Source organism: Lemur catta, chromosome 1 (assembly GCF_020740605.2).
Source record: "Lemur catta isolate mLemCat1 chromosome 1, mLemCat1.pri, whole genome shotgun sequence".
In the NCBI taxonomy this organism is placed as follows: domain Eukaryota; kingdom Metazoa; phylum Chordata; class Mammalia; order Primates; family Lemuridae; genus Lemur; species Lemur catta.
The window spans coordinates 223,573,444-223,595,244 of NC_059128.1; the positions used below are offsets into that span (position 1 = coordinate 223,573,444).

The 21,801-nt window shown below is 42.8% G+C and overlaps 1 protein-coding gene across 2 annotated transcripts in view; it reads right to left on the reverse strand.

Annotated features, from left to right (window-relative positions):
- The window catches only part of CD86 (CD86 molecule), a 64,533-nt gene that overhangs the window by 30,180 nt on the left and 12,552 nt on the right, over window positions 1-21,801 (reverse strand). Inside the window, exon 2 of one of the 2 annotated variants that reach the window (XM_045540157.1) lies at window positions 12,270-12,331. The exons of the other annotated variant lie outside the window; for it this stretch is intronic. Within the exon in view, the coding sequence (XP_045396113.1) occupies window positions 12,270-12,331 (62 nt within the window). The remainder of the gene's footprint in view (window positions 1-12,269; window positions 12,332-21,801) is intronic. 2 annotated transcript variants of the gene reach the window in all.

Sequence of the window (21,801 nt, forward strand, 5' to 3'; positions counted from 1 at the left end):
CCATCCACAGAGTCTAATTTAATAGGTTGTGATGAAGCCCAGGGATTTTTGTGTCTAACAAACTCACAGGTGATGATGATGCTGGTCCAAGGACCACATTTTGAGAACCACTGCACTAGAGTATTCACTAATCTACATGATGGGGCCAAGGAAAATGATAAGCATTGCTTTGTAACCTCTATCCTCTCTTTCTTCTTCTCCCTCCCTCCCTCATTCTGCACCCACCCACCTACCCCAACTTAAACTAAAAAGGCTATAGAATGGCTTATAGGGAAGCATAGAATAAGAAAAGATGATCAACATTAGAAACATGAAAAAATAAACCAAATACAGGAGTATAATGTGGAGCCAGGGACACGGGCATTGCTAAATGCTTACCACAGAAACCTGCCCACCTTGCACTGGGAGGGGCATAAGTTTGGCTTATAGGTTTTTAACAGCCTCTCTGCAAAGGAAAACCTAACCGGTGAATTAATTCACAAGTCTGTACACTGATTCACAGGTCTGTTGATAGAAACAAATCAATGCTCAGGAAGAGATGCACAATTATTCTTGATCCAGTAGCAAAAATTTCTTCCTTGGAGAGTGTTGATTAGAAGCCATTTCTGATCCCTTTGGTCTGTTCTAGATACGGTTCCTCTCTGTGCCCATCACACCCAGCACAGGGCATTGGGCTAAAAGTGTCTGTTCTGTTTCTTCTCTTCTAGACTGTAACTTTTCTTTTTTTAATTAAATTTTTTTGAATAGGTCATACGTGTACATGGTATTAAATTTAAAAGGTAAAGGTGATAAATAGTTGAAAGCAAGTCTTTCTCCCAAATCTGTCCCCTGGTTGTCTAGTTTTCTTCTGTAGATGTAACTGGAGTGACCATTACCTGTTACCGGTTTCTTGCCTCTACTTGAAGTTATTTTTAGACAAAAGAAAACAAATAAAAACATAGACCCACATTCTCTTTTCATTTTATTTTTAAACACAAATGGTAGTATAGTATACACAGTTTTGCACACTTACCACCACCCTGGAGATTGTTTTGTATCAGCATGTAAAGAGTTGCATGCTAATGGCTGCATATTATTCTATTGTATTCTATTGGATGGCAATAGTATGTTTTGCCAGGCGACTATTGATGAACATTTAGGTTGTCTCCAATCTTTTGTGGCAATGAAAAACCTTGATTATATGCTATATCACACATGTAGGGGTAAGCTATATTCCTAGAAGTAGAATTGCTTGAACAAGGGTCAAAGAGTAATTGCAATTTTAGTTTTGGCAGATATTGAAAAATTGTTTTCCCCTAAGATTGTATGTTCATGCTCTGATCAACAAATCATTAAGAGTGCTTATTTTCACATACTTTTTGCCAACGTAATATGTTTTCTAATTTGTGATCTTTACTGACAAGGAAGGTTAAAAATGGCATCTCGAGGTTTAAAAATTATTTTCAGTTGTGGTAAAATACACATAAAATTTACCATCTTTACCATTTTTAAGTGCACAGTAGTATTAAATACGTTCACATTGGTGTGCAGCCATCACCCCATCCATCTCTGAACTCTTTTCGTCTTGCAAAACTGCAACTCTGTACTGATTAAACAGTAACTCCACATTCTCTCTTCCTCTACATCCCTGGCAACCACCATAACACCTTCTGTCTCTGTGAATTTGACTACTTAATGTATAAGCGGAATCATACAGTATTTGTCTTTTTTGATTATTTCATGTAGCATAATGTATTCAAGGTTTATCCACGTTGTAGCATATTCATAATTTCCTTTTTAAGATTGAATGATATCCTACTGTATACATATATCACATTTTGTTTATCTATTCATCTGTTGATGGACACTTGAGTTGTTTTTACCTTTTGGCTATTGTGAATAATGCTGTTATGAACACGAGTGTGCAAACATCTCTTCAAGACCCTGCTTTCACTTCTTTTGAGTATATACCCAGAAGTGGAATTGCTGGATCATGTGGTAATTCTATTTTTAAGTTTTTGAGGAACTTCTGTATTGTTTTTTATAGCAGTTACACCATTTTGCATTCCCACTAGAGTTCCAGTTTCTCCATGTCCCAACACTTACTTTCTGTTTTGTTTGTTTAATAGTAGTCATCCTAATGGGTGTGAAGTGGCTCTGTCATTTTAAAATGAATTTCTCTTATTTGGAGTATGAACATCTTTTCAAATGTATGAGAGACAGTATTCCCTGTTCCATGTAATATCTGTACATTTCTTTTGCCCACTTTTAATTTTGGTTTTTGGCCTTTTTCTTACTGATTTGTAGATGCTCTTTTATATATGGTAGTGCTTTGTGACTTGTTGCAAATATATTCAGTTGCTGAAATAAACAGTAGGTGTTCAGTGTATGAACTGAATGGCGGGTTCCTGATTGCTCTCTCCCTCACTTCCACCAATTTTAATAGATTTCAGAGTTTGGGCCTCATTTGTTGAGCCAAAGCCGATACCACTCAAATGTACAGCCTGGGAACAGAGTTCTCCATTTGATTCCCATGCACTTTCTCATACGAAATCACCAACAGCAACCTATTTATCATAGAATCTGGGAACTTGGGGGCCCTTTGTGTCTGAACTCCCACTTAATATAGAAATCTCTCGTGTGCAACCAAAAATCAGTATGCTTGACCTTATCCAAGCCTTTTTTTCCTGGGGTGACATGGTAAACAGGGACACAAAATCAAATTATATTTTGCTATAAATTTAATAAATCACCCTTAATTCAAATAATTACATGAAATCAGTGTGGCCCTGGGGAATCTTGGACAAATGGTCCCCGTAATGCACACAGTGGGAAGGAGCACTGGCCCTGACGAGGAAGTCAGTACCATTTTTGACTTCTCTATTTGGAAACTCTCTCTTCTCCTGGGTTAGCAGCTGCCTCTCTTTTGCTTCCTCTCATTGATACTGTTTTTGTCCTCTGAAGTTACCCAGAGTAAGCCTAACACTCTTCTGCCAAAGCCCTTCAAGGATTTGGGGACAGCAGTTACATTCCTCCTCAAAATCCTGGCCTAGCCCAGCAGAGACAATCCTTCCTGTAAACTTCACTAACATTAATTTGGAAACCACACATCATTTGGAAAACACTTTGGACATTTAGTTTGTCAGCGGCTCTATTAAAATATAAAGCTAAAATACTCAAGATTGACATGATCCTTTTTATAATGTATAAATACCCCATGTGAAGAATTCGTCTCAACTACAGCCATGGTACGTGTCTCTCTCTGTGTGTGTGTGTGTGTGTGTGTGTGTGTGTGTGTGTGTGTGTGTGAGGGTGGAGCTGGGTTAGGAAGCCAGTTTTCCCACCGTTGTTGGCCGTGAAGAGCAGAAATGTCATCGCTGCCTCAAGAATGCGCCCCCAACCACAACTACAAGTCATAGTTGTCACAGAGGGCCTGCCAAGTAGAAGAGGGCCTTGCGTTTGGAGGGAGAGAGCAAAAAGGGGAATGGGAGAGGAAAGAACCTAAGAATTCATGTGGGGATTCTCTGAGAGGAGATTTCTGTCATCCGTGAGCAGAACAAGGTCTGTGAGGTGGGTGAACTGGTCAGAAACCTAAAAAGAGGAGCCTCCGTGTAACTGGAGGTTCACTCACAAAACCAAAGTTGAGCACCTGCCATACACCACTTTCACTTACTTTGCATGCCGGCCCGTCACAGAGCATGAGTAAGCGTTGGGTAAATGATTAATTATACTGTTACTCCTCAGAACCAGGGGAGATTACTTGCCCCCATGTTACAGATGAAGAAAGGGAGTCTCAGAGAGGTTAAGGCACTTGCCCTAGGCCACCCAGCAAGTAAACAATAGAGATTTAAACCCACGCAGTTTCATTGTGTTCTCTTTCATGCTGGTGTGGCTCCTTTAACAACGCCAGCCAGCCTCTGAGAGTGGGGCAGCAGGGGAGAAGTGTAGCCCCAGGGCCAGGTGTGGTGGTGGCTTCTGGAATCAGAGAGGACACTCTGGGGGACAGACTGGGATGGAAGTAAGAGGGGGCCAAAGGTGTCCCTTTGCATCAGGGGAGTTTCTGTCCTGAGCTGCCATTGGTTCCACAATGTGCCACTATGTGCCAGGCAGAGAGAGTTCTTCTCTGCTCTAACCCTGGACAGGTTAAGAGTTTCTCTATATGGGTTTAGCTTCAGGCGCACTCTACTGTGTTCCACCTAAGCAACACCAAGAAGAGCTCTGGGGAAATACAACTATTTGGGCGAAAAACAGGGGCCAAAGGAGGGGTGTGTTTGTGTCCTAAGGCTTAAGGAGCATGTGGGATCTAGTTCAGGCAAAAGGCGGTATGAGGGGCTGTGGGGAGGTAGCCAGAGTGGGGAGGGACATGGGAGCGCAGATATGATGAAACAGGAAGTGAGAAAAGGGCTCCAAAGAGGAAGTTGAATAGCAACAAAGAAAAAGATTTCCTATTTGACAACTTTGTCTAGAATGTTAGTGGTAATCAGGGCACCAGGAAAAGTGGTGGTAAGTTTGTTGGTGTCTCCGGAAGTTTATTCATCGAGATAGTCTTTCGGGCAAACATTTACTGCATTTACTTAGCGTCAGGCTTGTTCTAGAGGTTGGGGGGATGTAAAGATGTGCAGGCCTTCGTCCCTAAAATGAAAAATAGAGTGGCCTCAAATAACTGCAATTCAGGCTCCAGGGCCAGGGTGGAGGGCAGTAATGCTCAGCTCTGCCTGATGTGTGTGAGGGTCCTTGTGCCAAGCAAAGCTGGAGATGCCACAGCCTCCGTGGAGGAAGGACTGGGGCTGCCTCAGCCCAGCAGCACTCAGGGCCCAGCCCATTGCCCTCTGCCAGTTCATCCTTGCTGGACTGGCCCCTCAGCTGGGTGAGAGGAGAGTGGAGCTCAGGAGGAACGCCAGCTGCCTGGGGTCTTGGCTGACCCTGGGTGTGACATGCTACACTGAATTGCTTTACAGAGCACCAGAAGCTGATGCTGTATGTTTAGAGCAGCCACTACTACCTTTGAGGTACTGAGAGGAATAGGGTAAGCTTATTTCCTTTTTTTATAGTTTCTGAACGGCAAGATAAGAAAGTTGCATCTGAATTTTAACATAGCCTCTGACAGCATCTCATGAAACGCTTGAGAGCAATATGGACAAATGTGGGATCAATATTAATAATTGATAATTCATTCATTCATTCAACAAACATTTATTGAACCAGGCATTATGCTCGGTACTGGGAATATAATGACAAGGAAAACCAGAAACAGCCCCTCTTTATGTGGTTGCTTACAGTTTAGTAGAGGAGCAAGATAATTATAAAACAATCACACAAATAAATGTAAAATTATAACCATGATAGGTGCTACAAAAGAGAGGTTCATGGTACTTTGAGAGCCTATAATAGGACTATACTAAACTGAGATTTGAAGAATGATGTGGTAGATTAAGATGGACACATATTCTTTGCTACTTCTCCTCCCAGGAAGAGGTGGAGTCTAATCTCCCCTACTTGAATCCAGGCTGCCTTAGTGACTTGTTTGAACAATAGAAATGCAGGGAAAGGGATGTTCTGGGACTTCTGAAGCTAGGTCATCAGAAACCTTGCAGCTTCTAGTTGTCTCTCTTGGAACACTTTTCTGCAGTTCTGAGCTACCATATGAGATGTCTCACTGCCCTGAGACCACCATGCCAGAAAGGCCATGTGCAGGTGTTTGGATCAACAGTCCCAGCTAGGCCCAGCCTCCCAGCCATCTCTGCCAAGCCACCAGACATATGAATAAATCGTCTAGATCTGGGGTTTGCAAATTATAGCCTGCCAACCAAATCTGCTATCACCTATTTTTATAAATAGTTTTATTGAACGTAGCCATACCCACATATTTAATTGCTACTTTCATACCACAATGGCAGATTCGTATCTGTGACAGGGACCATATGACCTGCAACCTGAAAACACTTTCTATCTAGCTTTTTATAGAAAAAGCTGCTTGAGCCCTGCTCTAGATCAGCACTGTCCAATAGGAACATAATGCAAGCCACAACTGCAAGCCACATATGTAATTTTGAAAATTTCTAGTAGTCACATTAACAAGAAATGTGACAGTAATTTTAATAATATTTTTATTTACTATATCTAAAATATTGTAATCTCAACATGTAATCAGTATAAAAATTATTAATGGATTTTTAAGTTCCATTTTTTGTACCAAATCTTCCCAAATATTGTGGGCATTTTATATGTACAGCACATCTCAATTAGGACTAGCCACACCACAAGTGATCAGTGGCTCCTGAATTGGACAGTAAATCTCTAGACCAGCCCGTCCATCATCCATTATAATATCATCAAGTGACCCCAGTTGATGGTAGGAGGAACAGAAGAATCAGCCAAGGCCCACTCACATTTCTGACCCACAACATTGTAAGAGAGAAAAAAATGTTTATTGTTTTTAGCTGCTAAGTTTGGGGGCAGTGTGTAATGCACCAATAGGTAAACAAAACACATTGAACAGGTGCCAAGTAGGTGAAGGGTCGAGGAGTGGATAGGAAGATGTCTAGGCAAAGGGAATAGCATATGCAAAAGGCACCGAGGCAGGAGGGCACATGAGAGAAGGTACAAGAAGGTCAATGTGGCTAAAATAAAGAGAGGGGGGAAGACAAGGCTGATGAGGTCAGCAGGGGAAGACCACATTTGTTTTATGGGTCAGCTAAGGATTTTGGTCTTTATTATGACAGCAATGTGAACCACTGAAGAAACTAAAACAGAGGAGTGAAACAATCGGGTTTGCATTTTGAAAAGATGTGTCTGGTTCCCAAACAGCAAATGGTAGTAGGGAAGCCAGAGCAGATGCGGGAGGGCCAATCAGTTGGCTACTGCAGTTGTTTGAGTGAAAGAAGATGGCTGTTTGGTCTAGGATGGTAGCAGCAGAAGTGGAGAGAAACAGATAGATCAAGAAATATTTAGGATTATAATTAACAGGATATGGTGATGGATTAAATAAGGGAGATGGGCACAAACTATTGATAGATTCATTCATTCACTCAACAACTGCGTGTCAAGAATCATTCTTGTTCATCAGACTGATCCCATAGTGGGTGCTATAGGACTCCGTTTTTTACTTTTTTGCTTTCACATATTTGGTAACACCATGAATGAAAGCAATAGAAATCATACTTCTGCTATGCAGATGGCACAAAATAAGACAGATAGCTCAAAAGTTGGTCACCTGAATTAACATTCATAATGCCTGAAAAGAGAAACTAATACTAACGTGGTGAATCTCATGAGGTTAAGTATAAAGATCTGTTCTTATGTTTTAAAATAACAACTGTGTAAGCAGAATAAGTGGGCACTAGAGAAATAGCTTATCCATAGTAAATATAAAAATCACATAAATGTCAGTTGGCATGGCTAACCAAAATCTGATTCAATCCTAGCATAGAATTCATTCGCTGAACTCTGTGCTAATCAGACCACATCACTTGTGGTATCACATGCAGTGAGGTCAGTTATACTTGAATGACATTGGCAAATTAGAGTCTATCAAGAGAAAAGGCAGCATGGTTCACTAGTGAATAATGAAATTATGTCAGATGAGGAACAATGAAAAGGACTGGGGGTAATGAACCTGAGGAAGAGAAGATTGCAAGTACATGCTAGCTGTCTGCAAATATTTAAGGGCAGTCCCATGGGAGGACACATACACTGTCACCTGAAGAGCGAGTAGTTCCAACATCTGGAAGTTATAGGCAGCCAGATTTCAGCTCTAGATGACGGAAAACTTTTAATAGAGACCCACAACCAAGGACTGGACTTTCTTGTGAGGTTATGGACTCCCCACCACTAGTTACTGCTTTAGCAAAAGTGGGATAATAATACTGAAGAGACATTTTAGGAGAAATTCTTGAATTGGGTGGGTGGTTGAATTCTATAATTTTTACATTCACCTCTAATATTCTCATAACATTCCCAGAAAGGAGAAAAAAATAAACAAGGACACCTGCATACTCCATCTCTCTCTCTTCCCCACCGTGAGCCCCTTCCCCTCATTTTAACATACTATAGAGTATGGTGCATTTAAAGGATCCTCTGTCTGAGAAGAGTTTACTCAGCTGACTACCAATGATGCAGGGCTTTAGAAGACATGGAGAGTAGCAAGCACTCCTATAGCTTGGAAGGGTGGAGTGAAGGAGGTAATATTTGAACTGAGCCTTGACGGTAGGCCAGACTTGATCTCAGAACTGTACCCTGTGGGCAGAAACAAAGGGAGCCAGGCATGTTAGTACTTGCCCAAGTCAGTTTCTGTTAGAGCAAATGAGGCTCCACCCAGTATTGGTTCTAAGTCCACTCATTCTGATACTCCCACCCAAGAGGGTTGTCAGCCTGGGTCACTGCATTGCTTAACAGTCTTCCTCTGAGAATTGCTATCTTCTTTTAACATTAACAATTGTTAATTTCCTAGAACTCAAGGTGGTGGGCGTCTGCCTCTGTCCTTAAAAGGCTTTGCAAGCTTCTAACAATTCTTCCCAAGACAGCCCATGAAACAGATTTCTGATAATATACAACCCTGCCAGCCTAGTCATCTGCTTAATGAGTCTCAAAGAGCTGCTGCCTCTTGATGAACCAATTTTAAACATTGATTGAGTTTAACTGGATAAATATTTCAGCCATAGTTTTGATACAAATGTGTACACACATAAAGAACATCAAGCATAACCCAATATTCAATGCTTTCTATTCGTATAAAATTGCCATTCTTTTGCAACTCTCTGAGACACAATCAAATATAATAGGTTTTTTTGTTTGTTTGTTTGTTTGAGACAGAGTCTCACTCTGTCACCCGGGCTAGAATGCTATGGCATCAGCTTAGCTCACAGCAACCTCAAACTCCTGAGCTCAAGTGATCCTCCTGCTTAAGCCTCCCGAGTAACTAGGACTACAGGCATGCACCACCACACCTGGCTACTTTTTTCTATTTTTTTTTTTTTTTTTTTTTTAGTAGAGACGGGGTCTTGCTCTTGCTCAGGCTGGTCTCGAACTCCTGACCTCAAGCAGTCCTCCTGCCTTGGCCTCCCAGAGTGCTAGGATTACAGGTGTGAGCCACCAGGCAGGAGCCACTGTGCCCGGCCCCGAATATAATAGTTTTTAAGGGTGTGTGGAAATAGGGGAATGATGATGTCTTTTTATAGGACAATAAGAAAAGTTTACTAGATTGGAAGAAAAGTTGACTTTGGACAAATAATGGGAACTTAGTTTCTGTAAGCAGAGCAGGATAGCTTAATGGGGCCAGGAAAGTTGGATAAGGAGTTTATATTTAATAGGAAATTGAGAGTTTGGGATCAATAGTTTGGGAACAGAAAAATGATGATATGAAAATTTAAAGAAAATAGCCTGTCAGTGGCCTGAGGAAAAGGCTGGTATCAGGGGGAGTAAGAATAAATGCTCGCAGAGCCCCAGCATAGGGGCAGGCATGGCAAGGACGAGATGAGTGTGAGCAATGCCATGACGGACACATGGACACTTCCTGGTGTCTGGTGGACACAGGAGATGACTGGCTGTGGAGACATGTCACACAGCCTGAGCTCCACCTTTCTCAAACTTCCGCACCAGCCACGTCTCCTTCTAGCTCAGGCAGTGTCACATGTCTCATTTGGCTTCCAATCTCTCCTTGGAGCAAATCCCCCTGGGTCCCCATTCGTGGAGAATATTCTGACCTTTCATTAGGTATTCTTTCCCTCTCCCATTTGGGAGCACAGTGTTTCCACACAGGCACAAGGAGAGCAGCAGCGAGGATGCATCGGCACAGAGAAGAAATGTCTATGCAGATGTATAGGGAGCAGAGGAGGCTTTTATTCACCCTCCAATATTGTAGGTAATTAAAGGATTAAAATGAAGAGTGCGCTCCCTCCCTGGCCTGGAAGAAGGAGCATAGCATGGCAATAGCATTTAGCTTTCCAGTCCCCAAGAGCAAGTTCGTGTATAAGACATATACCCAGTTCTTCCAGTTCTATCTAGAATCAGAACTTTCTGAGTCAAGGAGCACTCTTTCTTCAAACTAGTCATGGTTTTGGAAACCACTTTTTTCCTTTTTGCCAAAAAGCACCTAAAGTTACACATTGTACAGTGTTTTACAGGTGCCTCTCCTAGTACGTGCACGTTAATAAAGGGTTCTGACTGCCAGGAACGAGGCCCATAGAACTCACTAAAAAGTAGCCATGTCTATCCTGGCCCCCTAAGGGAGCTTATTCCTTGTTTTTTCACAACTGGAGTCATGGTGGAAGAGAGAAAGCCAACGTTTCAAGGCCACAATTTGAGGGACGGTCCCTCTCCGTATTCTGTATACCAGCCCTACCCTGGCGCTTGGAATTCCCACATTACTCATTCCTTGGGTAAAGGCATTTTTTGAAAGCCCCTGTTAAAATGCAAATGCTAGCTGGAAGGGCGAATTGTGGGCTTTTTAGCCATTAGGAGTTAAGTTCAAGTTAAATTTATCAAAGTAGGAAATGGAACTCAGAAAGGAATCTATGAATGGAGGAGGATGGATAGGGAACGGGACACTTTTCAGTGTTGAGGTCTCAAGGCCTTGACTGGGAGATGGAAAGTGCTGAAGACACATGTTTCTTCCTCTACACAGATTCAAAATGGTGTCATTTCCCAAGCCTCAGCCCGAGTGTTCTCCAGTATACAGTTCAGAAGCAACTCTCTATAGGAGATTAGAGATGAGGATGAAAGTCCAATAAAGGATTGTGTCAGCTTATGGCCCTGTGCTCCAGCCCCCTAAATACTCTTACCTGGTGTGGCCATGAAAGGTGGATTGCCAGCATTTGCCTGGACTCTGGAAAACGGCCCGGGAGCCTCCCCACCACCCTCCTTGCTTGTTTCAGATGTACTTTTACTCTAGTTCTAAGTCTTCACAGCTTCAATCCCCTCGCCCAGAGACTCTTAACCCCGACTCCCACCTGTATCTGACTTTTGAAACATGGTGTTTGATCCTTGATTTCTCTCCTCAAGAATCTGGCTTGGTTAGCCTTCTCACCTTCTGTGTTTTCTCCCCTCCCACCCTGGCCTCAACTCCATAAAATCCGATCCTCACCTCTACCCAGGAAGGGACGTATGAAATCCAGGGATAATGGGGCAACCAAAATATCAAACGCAAAGACATAGCAATTAATCATTTGGCATAGTCACGTAGAAGCATTTCCTTCCCTTCAAAGCACCATTGCTATATAGTCCTGTTTAATGTGATTATTTCACCAATACGATTTTCTCACTAGGCTACAAACTTCAAGAGCATGGCTTTGCTTTACATCTTTTATGCTCCCTGCTGGAACATAGCAGGTACTCGATAAATATATTAGGAATACATAAATAAGCAGAGATTCATAAAAGCTTTCTATTATACAGAGGATAGCTCACATAAATAACATTAATGGTATCTGCAGCAGCAAACAGCAGACAGAACATAGACCTATGAATTTGAGCACGTAAATAGACTAATTTTATTCAGAGCCTTGGTCCCAAGATTGAGGTTATGTGTGCAAAGAACAGGCCATCTCCTTAGTTATTATAATTGAGAGGAGTGGGAAGTTCCCTTGCCCCCAAATTATTTTCACCTGTCTCTCCAGAACCTTAAATTACTATTAATGGAGGTGATATTTTAAGCCTATTTGCAAATGCAAATATGTTCGCAGTATGTGAAATATGTTAAACCACTGCCTGGGCTCTTTTTTGAACTAAGAATATTTCTTTCCAAACGAGCTCTTGGTCTCTGGTGCCAAGAGGGGCTAATGTTGGGACGGGGTACTTGGATAAGAATAAGTAATGGGGAAGAGTTTCTGGACCAGAGAAGGGAAAGGCCAAACAGAAAAACAGAGACCACTGCAGAGAAGCTGCGGGTTTTGCCCCACTCCTTTGGATTTCCCACCGGCACGAGGGGCTCAGGCAGGGCCAGCAGGCATCCTTGGACAGCTTCCTCTAGAGCAGAGATGCTTGGAGCCCCCAGCATCCCAAGGCCAAGAGCGGCTGCCAGTTATTTGGTAAGTGGCACCTTCTATATCCTGCCTGTCCTGTCTCTTAGCTCACAAAAACAGATGAAAGGATCTGGCAGGAAGAGACATATTTTTGTAATGTCCCAGCATCCACATAGCCAGTCTGAGAATCAAGCCCGATGGTCAAAAGTTTTAAGCATGTTCTCTGCACTCCTCCTGCCCCTTCCCTTCAGCCATGAGCACATCAGCACCGCTACCCCAGATACAGCTTCATTTCACACCACTCCCCAGGCATCTGAGCCTCTGAGAACCTACCTGTCACAGATGCCCATCCACCTCGGCTCCCAGAGACCAGACGCACAAGCACAGCAGCATTCCTGAGGCAAACAGAAGCCAGGTACTAAGAATAAACCAGAAGGAGCTTTTGCACTCTCCCCATGCCTCCTAAAACTCCTTGTAGAGAGAAAAACAGCCTCAGGGCTGAGGCTAGAGCTCGCAGACAGAAAGGGGAACTGACTAAAGAGAAACACCACCACTGACAGCGACAGTGTTCTCGTTTGGTTCCAGATAACTTCTGCTGGCAGGTGGGCATTTCCACTGATGAAGATGACTACAAATGCACCCTTGGAGAGTGAGTGTAAAGCCCTGAGGAAACCCCCAAACACAGCCCCATCCACAAACATGACAAAGACACCTTCTCTAACAGATTGACAGAGATCTGGGAGCACAGCGTTTAGAGCCCGTAGGTAAAGACCGGGCTCAGTTCAACAAAGGTTTTCACTCAGCAGCCATGTGGCAAGTCCTGGGTCTAGCTCCACAGAGCTGCAGAAGACAGTCCTCAACCAGAGAGATCAGAGAGACCAGGAGCTTCCGCTCTTGCCCTCCCCTCAAACCATTCATTAAGTTCCTCTCCACGGATCCTGCTAGAAGGCAATTAACATATGCAACTCCCATTTTCAGATTATCGTAATCCAATCCTAGTTGTTTGGATCTAGAATGTTTGTGTTACCTTGGTCCACTGTTCCTGGAAGTGGGTGGTACTCTTGAGTTTGGGGACAGGTCACAAGCAGAAGCCGGAAACTGTGTGAATGCCCATGAGTACATTTCTATGCACCCAGTGTGTCAGCAGGGACAGGCTGCACAGAGATTAAATCCTGCCCCAGGCGCGTGCAGCTCCTGCCACTGCAAAGCCCTCTGCTCAGGGGAGAGGGGCGAGTTATGTGCCTCCGCGGCCTGCTGCATTGAGCTCTGAAGGAGAAAGGCAGCCCTCCCTGAGCACGCTCCTCTCCTCTCTTGGAGGCTGGCTGTGTCCTGCAGGGCAGGAGAACTGAGAAGTGACAAGGTGAAAGTTGTTGACTGGGTCGAGGAGGCTCATCCAAAGGCATGTGGTGCGGGGGAAGAAGGTGGGTTTGGAACTGGTGGTCCGAGGTTCAATCCTGGCTTGACCACTGGGCCCTGGGCACTCTGTGAGTGTCAGTCTTCTCACATGAAATGTGGCTCATAAGAGTTTCCTGGCTGCATTGTTGTGAAACACAAATGAGATCTTTTCTGTAAATCACCTGGTGCAGAGCATGCCACGTGACTATTCAGCCTTCATTCTTCCTTTCCTATTTTCTTTTCAGACTTTCCCAGTTCTCACTTTGACCTTTCCGCAAAGATCTTCCTTCGGTCACTGAGGAAGTCCGTAAACAGGTCTGTAAAGCCCTTCACCTTCCATCCAGGGCCTCTCAAACCCACAGGGCTCCTGCCTGGGTCCTGAACCCTGGTTCACAGGTCACTTCCCCTCGGCCATTTTATGTGCAGCCCTTGGAATCTTCATCCTTTCCACAGAGAGGTCCCACCTGGGGTTTTCCTCTGGATTTCACAATCACAATTTTTTGTTTTTGTTGTTTGAAAGGATCCATTTTGTTTTCTTATTGTGAAATTACCTACTTATCAAAGCACAGGAGAATTAATAATCTCCTTAATTTTCACATTTCCTTCTTTTCCTGTGCTCAGAAGTCAAAATATAAGATAGGCTAAATTCAAAGTCCAGCTCTCAAAATTCTGGGAGCAGTATTTCTCAAACTTCTGTCATTCTAGCTACTAGTACCACTTTGTTTCCATGCACAATCTATCCTATTATTTACGTGGTATTTTTCTCCTACTTTAAGTAAATTTATTTTAAAAGGAATCTTTATGTCAATACTAAAAATTTTAGAAAGCAATATTATTTGCCATAAATAAAAGGTGAGTGAAAATAACACACCATACTGGACTTTGGAATCACAAAGACCTGTGTTCAAACCCTGGCTCTAGTACTTAATACCCGTGTATTCTTGGGGCAGCTACTTAACCTCTCTGAGCCTTGGTTTCCTCACAGAATACTAAATATCTCACAGGCTTGTCATGAGGATTAAATAAGATGGCAGAGGTCCTGGCATATAGTAGGTTTTTTTTCAAAAAAGTTTTTTTTCATTGTTTTTCCTTTTCCATATCCTTTCTCCCATCTGTCTACTTATCCCAGTTCCTGCTTCGAGCAGCCTCCTCCACTGCTGTGACACAGGAGTAAGTTAAAGGCAGTGAAGGGAGATGAGTGGTGAAACAAGTGACAGAAACAAGGGGTGACGTGGTGTCATGGAATTGTCTTACTCTATGACTTAACTAGAATTACCAGGCTGTGAGGGACCTCAGAAGTCAACCCTTCAGTCTCTCACTCAAGCAAGGACCCCCTTCAATGTCCTTACACATGCATGTCTAGCCTTTGCTTTCTTACTTGTCATGCTGGGAAACTCAAATACCTAATAGAGAAATTGTAAGAAAAATGTCTTTTTTATAATAATCCCAAACTACTACCCTGTTAACTCCCTAGCTCCATAAGTAACACCTAGTTGTCCCTGTCCCGTTTTCTAGAACTACTGCAATACATTCTTTTACCCTTTTCCGTAAACCCCTCCAAAAAGCTGAAAGCAGATATTATAAATTTCCCTCATAACCTCTCAGTGTCCTCAACTGCTCCTCATGTGATAAGGTCTCTGGGACCCTAAGCAGCCTGGCAGCCCCGCCACCAGTACCCTTCTCCTGAGTCAGTCAACATACCTCCTAGCAGAGAGGGCTTGCAGAACGCGGAACAGGCAGTGACGAGATCACTTTCGCTAATGAGTCAAGAGATCAAATTAGCCTTTCAACCGTTGCAAGAGTTTGCTGACCATATTTTTTTTTCACATATCAAGTCAGATTGCAACCCTGACGCCCTGCTGTGTTTGTGTGCCAGGCCAGCGTTCAGCCAGTCAAAATCACTCCAGCCCACACACGTGTCATCAGAGCCAAAGGCAGGGAGGGTCCAACAGAGATGGCAGTGTCGACTGCTGAAAGGAGGACAAGCAAGGTGAAGTTCCTTGTGTTTGGTGAGGAGGAAGTTGCTGGTAACCTCAGAAAGCTGCTTTCGGTGTGAGGCTGCTTCCTCCATGCCTCTTCTCGGATGTTCTAAGGTCTGAAGAGGCCAGGACTCCGAGGAAAAGCAGCCAGAAGGGGAGAGAGTACAGGTGGCAGCTGGGGGGGGGGGGGCCGGGGCAGATACCTTACTGATGCCCTCGTCCAGCTTCGCCCAAGAGATATTCCCCTGAGGACCCCCAGTCAGGATCTACCCTGTGCCAAAGCCAGAAACTTATTGGCATCTGGAAACATCCAAATACTTAGGTAAACTTTTCAATTTCAGTCCTGTGTTTGTTGCTACATGGAAATGGCCTCCTGGGGCCAGTGGTCAAGGTGCCATCTATAAGTATTCTGGGCAGTGGTGGTGGTGGTGGTGGTAGTTCCAATGTAGAATAGTTTCCACAAGCAATTATAGCAGCATTATTTATTGAAATGTTAATTAGTGTTTGTTTTCTGAGCTTTCTTGATACAGAGGTTTGTGCGTGGGGTGGAGTTGGGGGGTGAGAGGAGCAGAAGAGATCCAAAGTTAAAGGCTCTTCTAGACTTTTGTGAAAGCCCATGGGGGGGATGATGCACATGTCCTACAGGGTGAGAGGAGAGGGAGAGAGTGCTTTTGAGATGCAAGAGGATGGGAGAGCAGGGGATGGATGTGTGGGTCCTGTGAGCTATGGGAACCCAAGCACCCCTCCATCAGTGCTCCTGAGTGGGCAGCAACCTCGGGGGTGATGGCTCACCCCTACCAAGTACATATTCTCATTCCCACTGTGGCACGGGGGCAAGGAGATGCCATGCTTCCCAGCCCACTGTGGGCTCAAATAGTGAAGATACAATGGTAGCCAAGACAGACCTGTGGATCTGTGGCCCAGGCACCAGGTGAACTTCTTGGATTCTGTCTGGGCTGTAGGAGAGGAGGGGACCCTGAAATGATCAAGATGGAATCTCTTGTTCAACTGGCAGAAAGGAGGCTCAGAGGTGGGATTAGGTTGAGTTAAAGGAAATAAAGAAAGTGTTACTTCTTACGTACTTGGACTCATGGACAGAAATTCATATCCTATGCATAGTATAACCTATGTGAGGGGGGCTGGGATTCCACTGTAAACACAATTCCTGAATTGTTCTTAATTTAGAAGTGATGCAGCTCAGGGCTGGGTTGTCCTCTTTTTCCCAGCCCTGCTGCACAATTGCTAATAAAGTAGGGTAGTCAGCCACAGGCCCCAGGACTTGACACTCGCCTTTTAATGAAACTCTGCTGGGTCCACAGTTCCCTAACATCAGCTGAGAGAGTGCATAAGACATTTGTGATGAATTTTTCTTTTTACTGCTGCTGTAAAATTGTGTTTTTAGAACCCCTCCTCCTTAAAGCATAAGCACACACTAACCATTAGAAGAGTAAAAGGATGAGCCACAGAGATGGAAGAAAACATTTTCAAAAGATGTATCTGATAAAGGACTGGTTTCCAAAACATACAAAGAACTCTTAAATCTCAAAGATAAACCTCCCTCCAAAAAAGCCCAATTGAAAAAGGGACAAAAGATCTGAACATACATCTCCCCAAAGAAGGCATACAGATGGCAAATCAGCATATGAAAAGATAGCATCACATGCCATTAGAGGATTGCAAATTAAAACAACAAGATACTACTACACATCATTTAGAATGGCTAAAATCCAAAAACCTGACAACACCAAATACTGCCAAGGATGTGGAGCAACAGGAACTCCCATTCATCGCTGGCAGGAAGGCAAAATGGTAAAACCACTCTGGAAGAGAGTTTGGCAGTTTCTTACAAAACTAAACATACTCTCACCAGACAATCCAGCAATCACACTTCTAGGTATATTAACTGAATTGAGTTGAAAACTTACGCCCACACAAAAACCTACATGTGAATATTTATAGCAACTTTATTCATAATTGCCAAAAACTAGAAGCAACTAAGATGCTCTTCAATAGGTGAAGGGACAAACTATGGTACATCCAGACAATGGAATATTATGCAAAGATAAAAGGAAAAGAGCTACCAGGACATGAAAAGACATGGAGAAAACTTAAATGCATATTACTTAATGAAAGAAGCCAATATAAATAGGCTACATACTGGATGATTCCAATGACATGATATTCTGGAAAAGGCAAAACCATGGAGATGGAAGAAAGATGAGTGGTTCCCAGGGGCTCAGGGAGAGGTAGGGAGGGGTGAATAGGCAGAGCACAGGGAACTTTTAGGGCAGTGAAACCATTCTGTATGATACCGTAATGGTGGCTACAGGACATTACACATTTGTCAAAACCCATAGAACTACACAACACAAAGAAGGTAACAATGTAAATTATAGGCTTTAGTTAATAATAATGTATCAATAGTGGCTTGTTAATTGTAAAAAATATACTATACTAATGCAAGACAGTAGTAATAGGGGAAATTGTGTACCAGGTAGATGGGAATTCTCTGTACTATCTGCTCAATTTTTTGTAAATCTAAAACTGTTCTAAAAATAATGTCTATTAATTTTTTTTAAAAAAAACACACTAACCACATGCACTTATTCCTGGTAAAGTAACTAAATTGATGATGTGACAGTTTAGAGGGCTTCTAGACTAGTGGGAAAGAAAATCAGCATCAATTTCACAGTCCAAAGGTCCACTTCCCCATGCTGCACACTTGGAATCAAATACTATGCACATAATATTGTTGCAACAAATCTCAGTGTTGTATTTCTGCCCTATATTTTGACATTTTCTGCATCTTTCTGGTGCAGAACCATAGATTTTTATGTTAATTCCTTAGGTAAATTAAAGAAAAAGCCCCACTGTTTTCTTAGGGCCAGATCAATAAAAAATAGCTTTCAGTTCCATGTTTCTGGAGGAACATTCTTAGAAATGTAGTGGGTTTCTTGTTTCTTTGAAGGGGGATACAATTTTAGCCTGCACTTAAAAGCAAATCTTGCATAGTTAAGCATTAGAAGTTGAATCTTTTTCTTTGAGCTACAATTTTGCAGCCTCAGTATTTATGTCATGCCAGTGTGTCCCGAGGTAGCCTGTGACCCTCACTTTCACAACCTCTGATATAGACGTCACTCTTGTCCTAGGCTGGTTTCTTCTGTCTCCCTAGCGCCCTAGGGTACCTTCTTTTATTCACTTTCTCATGATGCAAATTCATGCCTATCATTCATGCGTGCTGAGAAAGAGGCAATGTGTATTGTTTCTTAACTTGTATTCGATCAATTTCTCATCACGGAAACTAGGGCCCAGTGACACAATTTTACCTAGATGTCCTCAAGGGAGAAGTCAGAAAGGCAAGGGACGCCAAAAGATATTTTCAGGATTCTATCAAGTAAATGCAAAAGACTATCGGCACTTTCTCTCAAAATCACGTGGTGACTTTGGCAGCAATATACCTTGATTTGGATTGCACTTGCTTATATTAAAATGTAGGTTAAGGAAAAAAATTGTCCAAAGAGTCAGCATTTTTGAAAATTTTTGTGCCAGTATGAGTGTGGCCTTCAGATGTGCATTAGCTTTAGTAGTCTGGGCAAGGGGGAAGAGGGGCCTGGGTAAAGCTCAGGTTAATGACAACAACTGCAGCAGGTGGGGAGCCAGGGACTCCAGACACAGGGTCTGAGTTAGGTCTGTGGTCTGGTGGAGACATGGCAGAGTGGAGTAGGGGTGTCCTGGGGCATGCCCAGATCAGGAATTTCTGGGAAGTGTGTGGAGCAAGGCCCATCCCTGTGGCCAGGCCACAGGGGCTGTTGGGGAACCAGACTGCAGGTCAGGGAGGCAAGGCTAAGCCAGAGAAAGACTGCAGTGTAGGGAACCAAAGGGCTCGCAACTCAGCCCACGGACACTTGAGATCAGGATCTAGCAGCAAGACCACATCCAGAGCACCCCTCCCGCCTTGCCTACCTGCTGTGGATCCAGACACCTCATAGGGGCTGGGAAAGGCATCGTGCCAGGGTTGCATGGAAACTAGTCATAGGTACATAGACTCTAGTGACATACAAAGACACACATTTTTATGCTTTACCTTTGTTCCTACCCATCTCTGAATCTCAGTAATATTTCCCATTTTCCAATAAAACCTTAAAATCCGCAGATGTAATTGCACCATTTGGAATTTCAGCTTTTCAATTTGCCTTCATTTATTCAACAAATGCCTTTCTAGCCCAGACTGAATGCAGGCCCTGGGCTAGTCCTGAGATCCAAGGTGAGCTAAGGAAGGTCCTTGCCCTCCTAGAGCCTGTAGTTGAGGAGACCTACAGTCCCGGCTCAATAAAGTCGGAGTACTTGCCACCAAGCAATTTTCAAGTCGGTTAGGTATGATGTCCTCATGATTAAATACCATCTTAAGAGCGTGAGGTAGATTCTAACTAGGTTGTGTAGGTCACAACCAAGAAAAATTTCCCCCAGACCTCTGTTTCAGGAATAGGTTTCTCCCAGGAGATAGTAGGTCTCCTTCACATCATATTTTACGTGGTCAGGGTGTCTGCATGATCATTAGTCATGGACAGAATGGTAGAGAGAACCTCCTGGAAGAAGGGTAGATGAAGTGATTTAACTTCCTTTCCAACTTAATAATTCTACAGTTATTTAACTTCCCTTCCAATTAATAATAGCTATATTCTAGCTATTCGATAGAATTTACAATACAATCTTACAGTCTCAGGACTTTCTCTGAGAGTTTCCACAAAAGATGGCCTATTATTTAACAAATAACGTAACTGTGTAAAATCTTTCCAAGATGAAGGAAATACATAAAACAACATATTTAAAAATTGGTACCAATAAACTACCAACATCTGTGATATCACTTTTCAGAACTCAGAATAAATAGCTGATTCCAAACCTTTCATCTTTTCAATCTTTAGTGTTACTTAGGAACATTAAGCCAATATTCAGAAGACTGTGGTTCTGAATTTAAAGTGGCCCATTTGCTTAGGGGCATGCACTTACTTATTCAGAGAAACCATCATTTCTTTCACAAAACATCTGACATTTGTCATTTCCTTTATAACCTCAGTTAGAAGAACTAAAACGAGATAATATACTAAATGTTGCTTAAAGAGTTAAGTTCATATTTTTTCCCCTATGTGTGCAGAGGAGGGGGTATAATGCATAACAAAACTAACACATTTTAACAAATTGCAGCATATTTAAAATTTAGGGAAGCAAGAGGGTATGTGAAAGCACCTTTTTATGTAAAATATTTGTTTAATAATATAAATAAAATGTGCACTACAAAGTAAAATAAGATAGATTGGGGCATACAGAACAGCAGATATGACTAAGCTTGTTAAGGGAAAAAAAACCCTCTGGATTTTTTTTAAAGCTTCCATTTTATAATGAGGGTGGCACTGCACAAAGACTCACTTCCCTGTGACATCTTTGTGACCAAAAGCAATATACATAATAAGACTTCTGTGAACCTTTAAAATGTGCATTTATCAACCTGGATTTACAGTTTCAAGTTGGTGGTGTAGAACCACAGAGATATAATTTTTACAGCTAGCTATTACTCCCCTCACGAGCCTTTATCTGGAAGATTCTGAAGATCCACCACCACTCAGAGGTGTTGCTCCTTGAGAGAAATTTTCCAGTAAAACAAGATGTCGCTCTTCTTACTTCAGCCATGTAAGGGATGGCCTCTTTGGAAAAGTGCCTTAATTTGAGCTTTACCGAAATCTTATTTAAGATTGCAAGCAATCTTAAACAAGCCTTGCACTGGTTGGCTACAATTTTAAGGTGAGGAGTTGCAATTTTTCAGAAGGACAACATTTATAATAAACCAATTTGATCTTTGCGTTTCATGGCTTGGAAACAAAATATTGCTTTTGAGTTGCATTTTCACTGTACATGGCCTATTTGCATACAAACAAAAGAGACTATTTTTATAAGAGGTGTTTTGTTTTTGTTTTGGTCCCTCGGGATGACTGTGGTAAGGAAGAAGGGACCAGGACATTTTCATACTGTGGATTTCACACATTGTGTTTATGTCCCCATGCACTCCCCTTTCTGCCTCTCCACCCACTTCCAACCCGGTGGTGGCCGGTTTCAGAGCCTTGTCACCTCCTGTTGGACCACTGAATGCAATATAGTCTCCTAGCCGGTTCCCTTCATTATCTTTCATCAAAAAGAGTCTGACTATGAAACTTCCTTGCTTTAAAGACCTCCTCCTTCCTCCTCACGAGCTAGTGTTCATACTTCCTGACAAGACACGTAAGGCCTTTCACAGCCTGAGTCCAAATTTTCCCTTCTGTTTTAATTATCCAACCGGTACCACTTCTTGCCAAGTCACACCTGAACCGTTCACTGTTCCCTGACCCCCTCGGACCCTTCAAAGACTTTTTGCCTTCTTTACCTTTGCACAAGCTGTTCCTTCTGCCTGGAATGCCTTTCCACCTTCTCCACTGGGAAACCCTACTCTTCCTCTGAAA